Source organism: Uranotaenia lowii, chromosome 3, assembly GCF_029784155.1.
Source record: "Uranotaenia lowii strain MFRU-FL chromosome 3, ASM2978415v1, whole genome shotgun sequence".
NCBI classification, from domain to species: Eukaryota; Metazoa; Arthropoda; class Insecta; order Diptera; family Culicidae; genus Uranotaenia; species Uranotaenia lowii.
In genome coordinates this window covers 36,835,344-36,851,078 of record NC_073693.1, presented here as the reverse complement: position 1 = coordinate 36,851,078, position 15,735 = coordinate 36,835,344, and the positions used below count along the sequence as shown (strand labels likewise).

General features: G+C 42.3%; 2 protein-coding genes across 2 annotated transcripts; one reads left to right on the top strand and one right to left on the bottom strand.

Annotated features, from left to right (window-relative positions):
• Positions 1 to 453: 453 nt before the first annotated feature.
• Positions 454 to 12,635, bottom strand: LOC129752100 (eukaryotic translation initiation factor 5B). Its single transcript, XM_055747892.1, has 3 exons — positions 12,008 to 12,635; positions 688 to 3,432; positions 454 to 622 (listed from the first exon to the last, which is right to left on the bottom strand). Exons 1-3 carry the CDS (start codon positions 12,067 to 12,069, stop codon positions 454 to 456), a joined length of 2,976 nt encoding a protein of 991 aa, XP_055603867.1. The 5' UTR covers positions 12,070 to 12,635.
• Positions 12,636 to 13,878: 1,243 nt separating this feature from the next.
• Positions 13,879 to 15,735, top strand: LOC129752099 (uncharacterized). Its single transcript, XM_055747891.1, has 4 exons — positions 13,879 to 14,129; positions 14,192 to 14,461; positions 14,772 to 15,549; positions 15,614 to 15,735. Exons 1-4 carry the CDS (start codon positions 14,100 to 14,102, stop codon positions 15,733 to 15,735), a joined length of 1,200 nt encoding a protein of 399 aa, XP_055603866.1. The 5' UTR covers positions 13,879 to 14,099.

Sequence of the window (15,735 nt, the reverse complement as noted above, 5' to 3'; positions counted from 1 at the left end):
ATTAGTTCGAATCTCGGTCACGGTATGCATAGTATCCTCTCTGTGGGATGATGGTTTCAGCATTTGTAAAATTTTAGCCATCATATCCTCGAAACATGTACGCTTAGTGCTAAGTCAATGGTATCTCTTCGAGGGAAACATCAAGTTCGTATAAAAAATGCCTTAATAAAAATACAGATGATTTAAAAGGAGTTTATTGAAATCGATTCCACAGAGGAATAACGCCTGGCGTCACCAGGCTCGCACCGTTTAAACCACTATACCATTTCAGCGCTACAAAAAAACTGGTTTGGTTTTTATGAGTGTATCACTTTTACCTCGACACCCTGTATATTTTTTCGGCAACCTTTGTCAAAATGTGAACGATCCAACGAAGTATTGAATAAAATATATAAAAGATATAAAACAAATCCTCGATAGTTTAGTGGTCAGTACACCCACCCAGCGTTACAACTATAACTCAGTCAACAGAGTATAAGCATTACTCACCGGAATTTTCGAGGTCCTCAGGAACTCCAGCAAAGCTTCGAGCGATCCCAGCGTTGACGCTTGAACGTACACACCACGTTCACTAAGCTTAATACTGCTAAGCACCGATCTCAAGTCACGAGCCACAATATCCCTAAAAGTGAAAAACATACATTCAATTAATTAAAAACTCTCGATTAACTGAACTAATCAACTCACTTGAAAATTTCCACCTCATCCGGCTTCTGAGCAATCTGGATATTCAACCCAGCGATGGCCTTTTCAAGCTCTTTAGCTGCAATCTTGACACCCTGAGCAGCGATGACTTCCTTGTGCTCGATGTACGCATTCTTGACACGCAGTTCCTTCATGGGTTGCGGCATGAGTAGCGCCTTTATCGGAGTCACAATTGGTCCCTCCGTACCGGCCAGAATCATGGTTTCACCCTCCCGGAGTTTACCGTTGACCAAAATGACATCGATGGTGGTTCCCAGACCGGGGATAGCTTTCACTTCCAAAACACTAGCTTGCAAATCTTCGCTGTACATCAAACGCTTAGCCAGCTGCTTCTGACAGAACTGAACAATTAGGAACAGCAGATTACCCATTCCTTCGCCAGTGATGGCACTAGTCGGGATGAGGGAAATATACGTTTTGGGATCAGGGTTCTCATAGTAGAGAGCAGCATTCAAACCTTGCTCGGCGAATTGAACGATTACTTCTTTTGTGCGCTGAGTGAACTCCAGTTGAGTGTTGGATGCTTGACTTTTTATGATATCTCTAACGTCTCGGCGGTTCGCCGTATTCCAGTCATACAGACGATCTATCTTATTGAGGGCTACTACAAATGGAGTACGTTTAGACTTAAGTATATTGATAGATTCTATGGTTTGCGGTTCGAGCCCATGCATAATATCAACGACTAGGATAGCAATATCGCACAGCGAAGAACCTCGAGTACGTAAATTACTGAAGGATTCGTGACCAGGCGTGTCAATAATAAGTAAACCTGGCAGCTTGAAAGTGGTATCTGAAAATCCTTTGACAAATTTCGTTTGCTCCTTAATATTTTCAATAGGGACATTAGTAGCACCGATTTGTTGGGTGATACCACCTGCTTCGGCATCTTGTACGTTCGTACGACGTAACTTGTCTAAGATTTTTGTTTTTCCTGTGTCTACGTGTCCCAGGACGCAAACTATGGCAGCACGCAAGTTATCTGTTGTACGTTTCTTTTCTGCATCTTGAGTTCTTTTAGCAATACGTTCCAGAGCACGTTGTTTCATCTTTTCTGCTTCTGGACGATCATCTGCTTCCGAATCGTCTTCACTTTCAGTTTCTTCTTCCGAGCCATCATCATCTGAATCACTTTCATCTTCTTCATCAGATTCCTCTTTTTTCGCTTGCTTTACTGGTTCAGGTTTTTGAGCTTCTTTATCCGGCTTTTGATCTTTCGTTTTCTCGTCTTCACTATCCGAAGCATCCCAAGAATCTTTTACTTCATCGGCCTTCTCTGCTTCATCTGCTAGTTGCTGTTCAGTTTTTTCATCGTCACCAGTTGGACTGTCTTCTTTGGAATCGCCCTCTTTAGCACCTTCATCCTTCTTCTTCGGGCGGATTCGTGTTCCTAATCGAACCTTTTTCTCTGTGCCAGCTTCAGGAATTTCGACACCTTGGGCCTTCAATGCTTCCAACATAGCTTGTGCTCGCATGCGATCCTGCTTCTGTTTCGCGGTTAACAGTTTTCCTTCAGCCTTCAAACGTTCTTTACGTTCTTTTTCCTTTTGTTTCTTCTTTTCCTTTTTCTCTTGTTCCAGTCGCAACTGTTCTAATCGCATTTTTTCCGCTTCTTCAGCTAATCGTTCCTTTTCTTCTTCTTCGCGCTTGAGACGTTCCTCTTCCTCGCGGATTGCCTTCAATCGCTCTTGCATCAAAGCGATAGCCGCCTTATTGGGACCTTTCTTTTTCTTGTCACCTTCTTTGGCCGCAGCATCGCTTGGTTTTCCAGCAGCTTCAGTAGTAGCTTTTCCAGTAGCTGCAGATGGTTTTTCTTCAGCAGGAGCAGGGGTAGCTTCTCCTTCTTCCTTTTTACCCTTCTTCTTTTTCTTTTTACTGTCGCCAACAACTTCCGGTTCAGGAGCCGGGGTAGATTCTTTGGACTCCTTAGGAGAATCGTCTTGCGGCTTTTCACCTTCCGCATCTTTTTCCTGTTGTTTGTTGGCCTTCTGACGTTCCTTCTTCTCCTTTCGTTTTTCAGCAGCAGTTTTGATGTGAACTTCGCCATCATCTTGCTTGTCTGCTGCTTCGACAACCGGAGCAGGTTCTTCCTTCTTCTTTTTATCCTTTTTGTCTTTCTTCTTTTCTGGCTCCTTGGACTCCGTTGGAGCTGCGTTATCGTCACCCGTTGGTGCAGGTTTGGCTCCAGAGTATTCCATCTCCAACTCTGCAAGCATCTTCTCTATGTCCTCTTCATCGCTGTCTCCCTTCTTTTTCTTCTTATCTTTCTTACTCTTTTTACCACCCTTTGATTGAGTCGACTCTTCTTCCTCCTTCGGCTTTTTACCGCCCTTTGCTTTGCCTTTTTTGGGGGCTTCATCCTCGTCGTCATCCCGCATGGTATCTTCCTGTTCATCGTCGTCGTCATCATCGGCCATTAGCAGCGAAAACCCAACGGGTCCTCCACCAGCAGATTTTCCCTTTTTCTTGGAAGCCTTTTTGCTGCCCCCATCATCTTCTTCGGCATCATCTGCATCGGAGTCTTTCTGTTCCGCTTTCTTGGATTTTTTCTTCTCCTTGACGGTCAGCTTTTTGACCTCTTCGGTCACTTTCCCGACCGCGTCCTCATTGTCCTCGTCGCTTTCGTCTCTGGCTTTCGCCTTTTTCTCCTTCCGCTTGTTATCGTTCTTGCGGTTCTCGACTTCGACAGTTTCGGTTAGCTCCGTCTGCTTTACCTCGACGTCGGAGCTGAAATAGTAAGATGATTGTTGAAATATTTGTAACAATTTTAAATTGAATTTTAATATTTCAGATTCTATGAATAAATATTGTGTGTTGGAGTTGAATCGTAGCATATTACAAACAGTAAGCATATTATAAACAGTATACAACCGAATTGATAAATAAACAATAATAAGCTTGAATCGTCCTGATACGATAAGATACCATCCAAACCTTACGGTCCGGGTAAGAAAGTTTTTTTTATTATCCTTAATATAAACTGCCCATAAAAAAGGAAATAACATGTGTGTCTTTATTCGCGTGAACGTCACGTCATACCCTTTAACAAACGAAACCAAAGATCCAGGGAAATCCTACGAAAAGCCTAAGAAGGAGATGTTCAAACAGATCTAGTTCTACAACGTCGTCAGTAACAAGTACAAGTATCACCAGTTACAGAAATAATCTGTGTTTGAATGTGCATTTTGTTTGAACTATCCAAAGACATCTTTTGAAGAATCAGAAAAACCCGTGTATTCAATGGAAAAAAGCTCATTTCAATTGAATCAAATGTTGAATAATGTAAGGACTTCAACGTATGACTCGAGGAGTCGAGTAGTCGCCTTACGAAGGGCAGTGGACAAAGTTCTAAGCTCTGACAAAGCTGAACTCAGTTTTGTGAATGTGAACACTCCCAGAAATTTCAATAAATGGACCTGAATCCATAATAGATATTCGGTGCTTCAGAAAATCATTCACGGATAACGAACATTTTCGGTTTGCTAACGTGTGGGATCGAATGCCGTGACAGATTTGAAATTAAACGGTGAAGAGAACAAGCTAACGCCTGCGAAGTGTTAAAATGGGGGCGGAACCTGAATAACAATGGGCTTCGAAACTGCTGTACCCCTAAGATACTACTCTAAGGGAATGCTGTGATGTTACACATGTACATCGCACTCTTTACATCAACTGGATATCGCTGGTAAATAAGGTACTAGAGAAGATGAATAAGAGACGAATCCAATGGAATTCCAAGAATAGAGGCGGACCCTCCGGCATTCGAATTAGCTCGCAGCACAGTGGAGTCCGCTCTATCATCGAAACATCGGGCAGAGCTGCGCTAACCAAGCTCATCCAGCTGAAGATCTCGGAAGATCTTTGTGGAATTATAGAAAGCCTATGATCAGCGAGAACCCAGGTAGCAAATCCTGGTTAACGGATTGCATTTCCAGACACGGCGAATTACCACATCTCGAACGTATAACGTGGTATAACACTGTGTGCTCCACGGAATATTCATAGACGAGATTACTTTTAGCAATCCCTCACCTTATTACGACTCGATACCTGATCTCTAACGATTCGAGACCCATATCTCCTCGTAATGACGCGAGATTCCAGCACAAACTCCCCTGGCGGCTTAAGGCCTGATCTCTCCTCTAATGGCTCGAGATCCGACCCTCCTCGCAGTAACTCGAAGTTTACATACGCTTACACATACCTCTGTTCTACCAAATGCCTAATCTCTCATCGTAGCGACTCGAAAGTCGAGGGTTATCACGCATATCCCTCCTCTTGTAGAGGCTGTCGTGTCTGAGCTTTTACGTTAACGAGAGAGTCGCTCTAAGATCGTTCGCGAGTGACCCGACTACGAATGTCATATACGAAGAATGAAAAAGTCAGTCGAAGCGGGACTATCGAGCTGAACAGTTAACTATAACTATATGTTTATTTCCCCTACCGTAGGAAGCCCCAAACACTTCAGACTCAAGGCCTGATCTCTCCTCTTGCGACTCGAGATCCGACCTCTCATCATAAAAACTCGAGGTTAAACACACAAACCTCTCCTCTGGGAGTTTCGGGGCCTGACATTTCCTCTCACGAGTCACGACTCGAGGTCCGACTTCTTATCGGTGGGATTAGAGGTTCGACACCTTTAGCCCGTAGTGTGTCGATCGAAAGCAGCTTATCCTGGGCTCACGCGAGACTTAAAATAATTCCGGCCAATGGCCTTCTCCTACTACCTTTACTGTGGAAGGTTTAGTCTTATCCCCGCAGCTTCGATAAACGCTCTACTCAGATACTCTATCCTACTCCCTAACGCGACGTACTGACCGCATCCCCTGTGCGAAAGCTCAAGTCCGTTCTTTGAAGCTTCAAACCCTGGATCGATCGCACTAACTACCATTACACTACTAACATTACAGCCCCCCGCCGATGGGATCAGTCTACTCCGACCGTTGTGCGGTCTTTTTCTCTTTCTTTGACTGGAAACCCTAAGTTTGTTAGGCCTGCTCCCTTGCATCGAGTACCGACGTAAAGGATGTGTCACATCAAATTGCATCACGGAAAAAACGCTGTAGAAATTCGCACTTTTGGCATTTTCTTTTATTCATACTTCGAGCCCAAGCCCGTATGCTCGAACCTTCCTCTTTACCCCGTCCGTGTAGTTTTTTTTAACAGAAATTCACTTTCTCTTGAAGTCTGCCTTCGATTTGACAACTTTTGGGTTCTTCCAGAGGGCCTGCTTCAAAATCGCCCAAAATTTGTCTATTGGGCGAAGCTCCGGCGCGTTGGACGGTTTTATTTCCTTTGGCACGAGGTGACCCCGTTGGCTTCGTACCACTTCAACACGTCCTTTGAATAGTGGCATGAAGCGAGATCCGGCCAGAAGATGGTCGAGCCCTCATGCTTCTTCAATAGTGGTAGTAAGCGCTTCTGTAAGCACTTGTTAAGGTAAACCTGCCGTTTACCGTGCCGGTCGTCACAAAGGGGCGCTCCGCTTTCCGGAAGAGCAGATTGCTTGCCACACCATGTACTTTTTGGCAAACTTGGATAGTTTCTGCTTGCGAATCTCCTCCGGAACGCTAAATTTGTCCTCTGCAGTGAAGAACAACAGGCCCGGCAGCTGACAGAAGTCCGCTTTGACGTAGGTTTCGTCGTCCATTTACCAAGCAATGCGGCTTCGTCAGGATTTCGGTGTACAGCTTCCGGGCTCGCATTTTCCCCACCATGTTTTGCCTTTTGTCGCGGTTTGGAGCATTCTGAACCTTGCATGTATGCAGGCCCTCCCGCTACTTGGTCTGCTGGACAAATGAACTTGACAAATTCAGCTTTTTGGCGACATCCCGGACCTAACTTCTCGGATCACGTCTGCATGTGCCTCTACTCAGATTATTGCGTGTTTCAGGCAGAGCCAGTCAGTCGGAGCGCACTACATCGCATTAGCGCAAGACCTGTAACACAACAGCTACAATATCGGGTAAGACCGCAAAGAAAACGGGAATGAAGATCCAAAACTAATGGTGCCATTCCCACCAGGGCTTTTTTGTTTCTCCTCTTTAGTCCCCAGCAGCCAAGCCGTAGCCACGCCACGTCAACTCACGTCGGTACGCCTCACTATTCGCCAGTCACCTGGGCCTGATACGATCAAGCGATCCGCATCCGGGTCGCCAACGGGTATCGCAGCAGCAAGGTTCCGCGATCCGGTAACCACAAACCTGCCAACCGGGCATCAGCAACAACAACAACCATGCTTCGCAAGCCATCTCAAGAAGTCATCCCAGAGTCGGACTTTGCTGGGGCTCCTCAGAGGCCTGCGAGCGACCGTAGCAGCTTTGGTTCACCGATCACAAGGGAAGTACCCACCAAATGATCGCGACACCATTCTCGCAAGGCAAGAGAGGCGAGAAGGCAGCCATCTCGATCCGTACTGCATTGCTAGAGGAACCCTGTGTTGTTGGATCAGCACTTTTAGCAGATCAGCAGTTTGATGGCCGTGGGCGCGCGGGTCAATGGGCGAGTAGCCACCAGTAGTGCATGGGCATGCCACACCGGAAGTCAAATCAGAGTGAGTAAAACGTTTCATTGAATACATGCAATTATAAAATCAAAATTTTCATCAGTTGTGGCATATTTGGCTATGAGGAGCTACCGTGTGCACTCCCACGCCCGTTCACATAAAGAAAAATCTCCAACATTGGCGCCCAACGGGAGAGATTTTTCTTAATGTGAACGGGCGTGGGAGTGCACACGGTAGCTCCCCATAGCCAAATATACCACAACTGATGAAAATTTTGAGGGTGCGAGAGCATTCTTAAGAGGCGATTTGAGATCCTGGGGTGATTTCAAGCGATTAATCCGGGGAGAGTTCCTACCAAGCAGCTACGCATACATTTTGAGGGCTGAAGCATATCATCGGCTCCAAGGAGAGCAAGAAACTTTTAGCGACTTCTTCGCAGACATTTCCACACTGTTCAGATATGCAAATCCTCCAGCAACGGATAGAGAGAAATTGTTTATAATCAAGAAGAATATGAATTCTACGTACGCTCCGATCGCAGCAGCACAGCAAGCAGCTTTGGTTGAACAACTGGTAGAAGCATGTAAGGAATTCGACGAGCTTAGAAAGCTCCAACAGCTTTAGCGGCGAAAGCTACTTCCGGCAGCATCGCTGTTAGAACCATCGCTCGCTACATCAGTGCCAGTACAACGCGCTAATCGCAATGCTCCGATGAATCAGCGCTACGGAAGAGTCAATGTTCTAGAAGAAATGAATAGTCGCAGAAATGAAGAAGCAGTGAGTTCGTACGGTGAATCATCGGTGATCAACAAGGTGGAAGATCGTTTGGAGGAACTGATTCATCAGGTCGATGCATTGAGGGTGAGATTTGAACGCAGGGAGCAAAATACTACAAACACGCGGAAAAATCAATCGCGACCGGCAGTGTCTAGTCAAGAGCACCCAGAACCAACGAGCGTGAACACGCGATCACCAATGTTTAGATAGAATTGCGACGAGGAGGGACATCGCTTTATGGATTGTTCCAAACCACAAGCGATACTGTTCTGCTATCGCTGTGGGTAAAAAGGTTTTTCGTTAAGGAGCTGCCCAAGTTGTCGACATCGTTCGGGAAACGCCCCGGCGGGGAACTAGTAACGGAGGGACCGAATTCCTCGCCATATTTTGATGATCCTTCCCAGATACCGGATTTCAACAACATCAATTCTTTAGTCATCAATCTAAACAACGCAATCGACCGCATGCAGTAATCGAAGTCCTGGGAAAAAGCATCACCGGTCTGTTAGACAGCGGGGCGAACTGCTCGCTTCTCGGAGGAAGCTGTGTAAAGCTAGTGGAGCAGCTAAAATTGCGGACCTTTGTGGGACCGAATGAATGGCAAAACCCTCTTCCGGAGACTTTTTTCTTTGTTAACATTTCCATTCATTGTCTCCCCAGTGATGAAAATCTTAGTCTTCTTCCCACAAATACAGATCCCTTGCCAAATCATCAACTTACGAGCAAATTTAGCTGCGAAAACAAACTTGAATCTACGAGAGCAACTGCATCGGTGCTTCAAATCTTCTGTGAGATTTGTTTTCAACCTCAGATGTCGAGATACAACAGCCAACGTACGGCGGAAAGCAATTTTGGGGCAGGGTGCTAGACACCATGTGTGACATCAGGGTACCAAGGCTTGTTACCCAACTATCTACAACAACACCTGCAAAGAGGACAGCTCGAAAGGTTTCGCTACTTCATTATACCCAGACATACCGAATCGAGCGGAAAGAGTATAATGGTGCATGGTGCATCATGTTGGGATACCATTCCCATGGAAACCAAACTCAAACCTACCAGGACTAAAGAGGCGCCATCTGATCCCTTTTAAAATAATGAGCTTAAAATCCTGCTGTAAGGCTGCCTTTAAGACTGCTTGGTATTGCTCGATTGGAATGACACTGACAGAAAACAAAAAATTCCAATCGCGACATTTCGTCTCTTTGTTTACTATAGGCTCGTTAACCAGGACCTGTTTCAAAAAAGCCGTAAAAAATTATTACTCTAGTTTATAATGTGTTATAGTTACGTTGATTCTCCAATGTTAAACCGCTTCTTCATAGTTTCCTTAACTATATGTAGTACCAAAGAAGGCGATCGGTACTCAATTTTTTTTTTTTTTTTTTTTTTTTTTTGGGATTTTAAACCAGTTGGTTTATTCATCCCCAGGTATCGGTACTCAATAAAATTACAATTACAGTACCGTTCATAATTGTATAGAAATTGGAAGCACGCGCACTATCACTTTGACTTTGAGCTTCCATAACTTTTTACTCTGATGATATTCTTTTAATAAGTTTTCTGCGTAAGATAGATCAACTATCACACTATTGTATCACAATATTTGAGCTTTCTATAGTTTGTGTGGCCTGAGTTACACTGCCCCTATTCGCATATGAGTCCCATGTGCATTTTCATCGTTTTTGAGTTATCGATGGAAAACGCTTCTTTGTGCTCAAATTGACCTAAAAAACAAGTTTTTGTTCGAAGTTTGTTCCCAAAATTTCGAAAAAAATATGACCCCAGATGTGTCCCATGTGAAAAATATTCGCATATGAGTCCCATGACCAAAATTCAGCGCTAGAGCTTACAATTGAAGGAAAGGATAGATAGAAAATGAAGTAAATCAATAATTTAATGCTTAAAACATTAATTTACATAAAAATTGAACGTATAGTAGCGAAATGATTCAGAAGAAATTTGCTTTTTAGCCTATAAAAACATTAATAAGTAACTGGTAACCAAAATTATCACATTTTCATATGTGATGAAAGAAATTAGAGAAACATGAACTATCAAACCAAAATTATTTTTTCGACAAAAATCAACCGATAAACAACGCTCAATAGATCAGTCTTTGGTCAGGATGGTTCCTTCGTGCGTAATTTCGACGATCTAATGTGAGACCGGGTGTAGTACGTGGTAGTACTTTAAGTGTTGTTTCGGTAACAAAATAACAAACTTTTTTCAATACTTTTTTCTATATGCACAACAATATCAATACCACTGTTTTCGTTTATTATCTAGAAAGATGTTCCCGGAAGAAATCTCCTTCTTTGTCTTGAATCTAGCAGACTTTTGGTCAGTGTTATCTACGTATCGGTAACACACATTGAATTGAATGATGATGATGTATGATAAATTCGCAGCAATTTCACACGAACGAAAACAAAGTTTTGAAAAAAAAACACAGGAAAACTCATCCCACTTGGCGAATAAACCTTGATTGAAATCAGTTTGGAATCAAGATCTTTCGATAACTTTCTTCTGTCATCAAAAAGAATGGTAAACAGATGAAAAAATATGTTAGAAAAGTACTTGCCACTTGCCGATAACTTTAGCAGCAGAGACTCATTTGCGAATAATCTTTGTTCGAGGGTTAAGAATATTCGCATATGAGTCACAAGAGTGTTTTATTGAAATTTCTCCGTAATTATTAGTTAGTATTAACACAAAAGTAAACAGAAGTATTCTTTGAAGTGTTTTCTATCCGAACTATTGATAGGTTTTGCCAACAAATGATTTATACGATTGTTTTTATGGAAACAAGTTTCAAACTTTACAAGCGTTTTTCTCGGTTTGCAGTTTTTACACATGGGACTCATATGCGAATAGGGGCAGTACAGTAGTTCTACGAAAATCGGACGTTTTGGACTTAAATTGACTTGAAATTGCAATATCTCAGAAACTACGCTACGCACTTCAATGAAATTTTACAGAGTGATTGTTGAAATATTAAGTTAGCATGTCTGAAGTTTTTGAAAAGTTCTATCAATGGAATCAAAAGTTACGCGAGGTACAATATTTCAGGCATGGACCAAAAAATGCGATTTCTATAGAATTTTAGACGAATGTTTCCATAGGAAAATCATATCTTATGTTCTACAGCCAGTAAATCCAATTCTATCAAAAATTCACAACAATATCGTGAGATTCTGATTTCAAAACACAAATGGATTATTTATTCTATTTATTCTTTTTTTTATTGCTTTTGGCAGACATTTTTTGACTGATTTGTGGATGGAAAACATATTGTTGTCATGAATCGTCCAACTTCAGACATGCTAACTTAATATTTCAACAATCACTCTGCAAAATTTCAATAAAAAGCGTTGCATACTTTCGTATGCAACGCTTTTTACGAAAGTATGCAACGATTTTTATTGAACTCCGTACTCCGATTTTCGTAGAACTACTGTATCTCACGCCACACAAACTATAGGAAGCTCAAATATTACGATATAATAGTGTGATAGTTGATCTATCTTACACAGAAAATTTGATCAAAAAATATCATCAGAATAAAAAGTTATGAATGTTCAAAGTCGGAGTGACAGTTGGCATGCTTCCAATTTCTATACAATTATGAACGGTACTGTACTTACACCGTTCCTAATCAAAGGTGAATCTTAAATCTAGAACCTGTGGCGAACAGGAAGCAGAAGAGAAAAAGCTTTTTCAAGCCTTGACTGAAGTGAACCAATCCCAGGTTAAAGTTACAGAGCTGTTTTTTGGGAACACGACTGCTCATTTAAAAAATTGTGAAAACGTAACAAATTACCTATTGCGATATTATTTAAACATGAAATTACTTGTTTTAAGACGTTTAGAATAGATTCGCTTTTTTAAGTATTAAAAAACTATTGACTCGAAAGCATGTTACTAAATATTATGAAATAAGATCGTTCACCCGCCCTAATCGCTTTACAAGTAAATGCATGGTGATGACCAGTCGTCTGGTGCCACCATGAAACTTACCCTTCGTCCCCGGGAGCGGCCACGGCGGCGGCGTCCTTCTTGCCCTTCTTCGCCTTACCCATCGTTTCCGGAAGATACAGTGAAGGTGGCCCTGTGCTGGCGGATTATGGTCTCCCGGATGTTGCTTGCCACCGAAAGTAGTCAGCTTGGACGGCAGGAGGGGTGCTTTCACCAGAATCGAAATCAACCGGAACTGAGAGCCGGAAAGTGCGAAACCTGAAACACTACCCGAAATTGAACGAGCGCGCGCGCGATATCAAACGAAAACCGGCGGACCGATACGGAAAAGAACCAGAACGACCGGAACCCGGTAGCAAACCTTCAACCAAGAATACCACACTGTTTATGTCTCCGAAGAATGAACTTGAAAAATTTGCACACGTAGACAGAGAATGCACACCTCCTGCAACCAAATGGCTGGGACTTAGCCGGAACCTGTTCCAGATGCACCGATTGTTTTGCCTGCTGGCAACCGCTGGATTCGACACCGAAAATTTCGTTCCGAAAACTAGCAATTCCACAGGAAAATGCGTTCAGCAAAACCACCGCAATAATCACACAACCGTATCAAGACCGCAGACACCGTCAATCGAATCGAACGAAATCGCATGAAACGAAACCAACGAAACACGCAGCGGCGGCGACCAGGTGACAGCCATTTGACAGCTAATCAACATTTAACGGGGCGCTTTAACGGTTTGTTATTAACGGGCGGGATTTAGGATGCTACACGTTTATCCTGGAAGCTGAAGTTGGCTGCAAAACGAGGCAAAAGAAAAACGGTTTCCCTGAATTTCAAATTTGAGCATATAAGCGACGAATGCTTTAATGAAAATATCAGCAGATTTTGCGATTACTAATAAAAAACCGACAAAAATAAATAATTTTCTCAAAATATGCAAAACCATTCTATAAATTTTGAAATTGAAAATTGTAAAAATGTATACCTTAAACAATTCTCACTAATATTACCAAAGTTATTTTCTTGTCACCCTTTTTAAATTGAGTTAAATAAGTCAATTCGTTGGCAAATTTAGCAAAATGATGAATTTGAACTGAAAAATATCATAAATAGGACAAAACTGGATTGGAATGTGTTTTTTTCGGATATTTCTGTAACTTTTTTCTATTAATCATTTTTCCTCTTATTTTTTTCATTTTTCATGTTTTTGTCTCGAAAATAATTTACTCTTTGTTTACTCAACGTTACGCGTGAGTAGACTGCCTACTGCTACGCCAGGGGTGGTAAACAGAAGAAAAAACAAAAAGTTTAAGGCGCTTAAATGTAAAATTGATCTGATTTAATCACAGACCAGTGAGCAGGCATAAAATTTTGTTTCATTAGAATGACCATTCTTAAAACTCTTTTAAGTCGTTGAGACAGTTTTTCATTGTATAAGTTTACAAGTTTCAACAAACTGAGCATGCCTCATCTACGAAACAACAGATTTGTTGATTTTGTTTGGTTCCGGAACGAATTTTTATCATAAACGATTGCAATTTAAATCTTTTCAAAAAGGGCTCATTTTTCTGTCGAAAAGTAAAAAATACTGCAACGAATTTCTATTTGTCTGACCTAGCTGCTACGCAGCTGTGATGTGTCATAATCATGTCAAATGTGTTAATCTCGACAATCAACCGTTTTTGAGCATATAGTTTTTAACGATGAGAACAATATGTAAACACAAAACATTCTAGAAACCCAGAAAAAGCTGTTTACACATTTCATTCTTGTTTACAAAACGCAGTTCGAAATGTTACCATTTTAGCGTGCATTACAATCCCGCCTCATTTTGCACGCCCGCCTTTCGATTTGACAGTTGCTTGAATTCAAAAAATTGTGTTTTTGTTTCAGTTCTGTGTTGCACAAATTAAACGGTCGCCATCGTTGTTAATTTTTGTCGAAAAAACTTTTTAAATATTAATCTATAGTGTGTTTTTCAACTTGAACAGCTTCTTCGTAGTTATACATTAGTGTAGAAGGAATAAATTAACTTTCTTTTTGTGGCTGGAGGCAAACTACAAGTAAAATCGTTTGAATTTGCTGCATGTGTCAACGTTGAACAAAAGACCGTTGAAAGAGAAGATAAAAATGGATTCGAGAGCGTCCGACGTTTTGAAGGTAATCAAACCCTTTATTGTATAAAGATTTAATCTTGTAATCAAATTATATTATTACAAAAGACTCAACGCTACCTAGCGGCCCAAACCCTTCAAAAGGCGGATCGCTTGCAAGAGAACAGTCCCTTGAGGCGCCGGAAATCGCCTAACGCGCTCAGCGCTGCAGCACACAACTATCGACAGCAACAACCGGTCACACCGCCTACGCAGGACCGTTCCGCAGATTCCTGTTACGATTCTCGGTGCGACAATGAATCCTCGCTGCTGCGACCTCGCCGCTATCAGCCCATCAACATAACGGAACTGGAGGATGAACACACGATTCATATGCAGGTATTTTTTCCAAAATATAAAAAGTTACACAATTAAAAAAAATTTTAGTTTGACAAAAATTTCATTAAAAAGTCTCTAGGATAAAGTTTTATAAAATTTAATTGTTTTGAACAAAACAGTTTTGTACTTAGAATCCTGACTAAGATCTTCTAAGAAGTAAAATAATGGAAATCAGAACTCAAGTTTAAAAAATTCGAATTGAACTGAACTGTCAAAACCACTTTCAAATTTGGGCTTTAAAATTTAGATTGAAAATTTAAATCTTAATCTATTACTAATCAAGTAAATTATTTTCCTTGTATTCCGTCAGGCGACTCCCCAAAAGGTATCATTCGAGCCAACGGAAATGACCGCACGGTCAACGATGGATCAAGCCACACGGCGCAAGCTTTCTATCGACAATGTTGCTCCCGAAATTCGGGAGCTGCTTCATCAAAGTTTCGCTGATGAGGTTCGAGAGCTGTCCCGTAAATTTGGACCAAGCGAAGAACTTGCTCAGGGTAATGATTCAGCCTTCCTGCCGGCTGCTGACATCAGCCTACCTCGAACAGCCGATATGAGCAAACTGTCTTCGGTTCGGGAATCGCTCAGTTCCATTCCACAGAAGGAAAATCGCCGCACATCGAATCAACCCCAAGATTTCTGGGACATGGCACCGCCTGCTTTCGACAATGATAGTTGGATGCAAAAGGAGATGTCCCAGCTGGAAGAGGAATTTAGCTTCCGCGCGGCTGAGGAAGAACAATCGCGGCTGTTCGCGGATGAGATGGCTTGGGAGCAGGAAAACGCCGTCATTCCGGTTATGAATGTAGCTCAGCAAGCGAAGAATGCTTCATCGAATGCTGTTGTACGTCCGAAGGCTCCACGTTTGCCTTCGAATCTGAGGAAGCGGGTTGAACTGTCCTGCTTCTCCGGGTATTTGGTTGAGGAAGATGTGGAACCGATGCAAGCCACCCGCATCGAGGACAGCAGCTATTGCTCCGTGGGAGAATATTTTAACAAAATGTCGGACGATTTGAAAGGGATGATCTCGGGTTCGAGTCCCCCCAGGAGAACTCCGCTGCCGTTGGTTGATTTGAGCAATATTGGTGGGTTGTTCTATTATAATCGTTACTGGTATTCGGGGAATTGAAATGTCTACTTTTGTTTCAGATGAATCTGTAAGGAACAGTCCTGCGAATGGTCAAAAGCCGGTGAACAAGAAGAAAACCGACAGCGATAAAGAAAATTCTCTCAGCGTATCCAGCTTGATGAAAGCTTTGGGTATGTATTAA

What these genes read in the sequence shown, in the direction of transcription:
- LOC129752100 (XM_055747892.1), bottom strand. Translation starts at nt 12,069, where the DNA reads ATGGGTAAGGCGAAGAAGGGCAAGAAGGACGCCGCCGCCGTGGCCGCT. An exon ending in GCCGCTCCCGGGGACGAAGG is followed by an intron (nt 3,433 to 12,007) that starts GTAAGTTTCATG and finishes TTACTATTTCAG; the next exon opens with CTCCGACGTCGAGGTAAAGC. An exon ending in GATGAGGTGGAAATTTTCAA is followed by an intron (nt 623 to 687) that starts GTGAGTTGATTA and finishes TTTCACTTTTAG; the next exon opens with GGATATTGTGGCTCGTGACT.
- LOC129752099 (XM_055747891.1), top strand. Translation starts at nt 14,100, where the DNA reads ATGGATTCGAGAGCGTCCGACGTTTTGAAG. An exon ending in AACACACGATTCATATGCAG is followed by an intron (nt 14,462 to 14,771) that starts GTATTTTTTCCA and finishes GTATTCCGTCAG; the next exon opens with GCGACTCCCCAAAAGGTATC. An exon ending in GGTTGATTTGAGCAATATTG is followed by an intron (nt 15,550 to 15,613) that starts GTGGGTTGTTCT and finishes CTTTTGTTTCAG; the next exon opens with ATGAATCTGTAAGGAACAGT.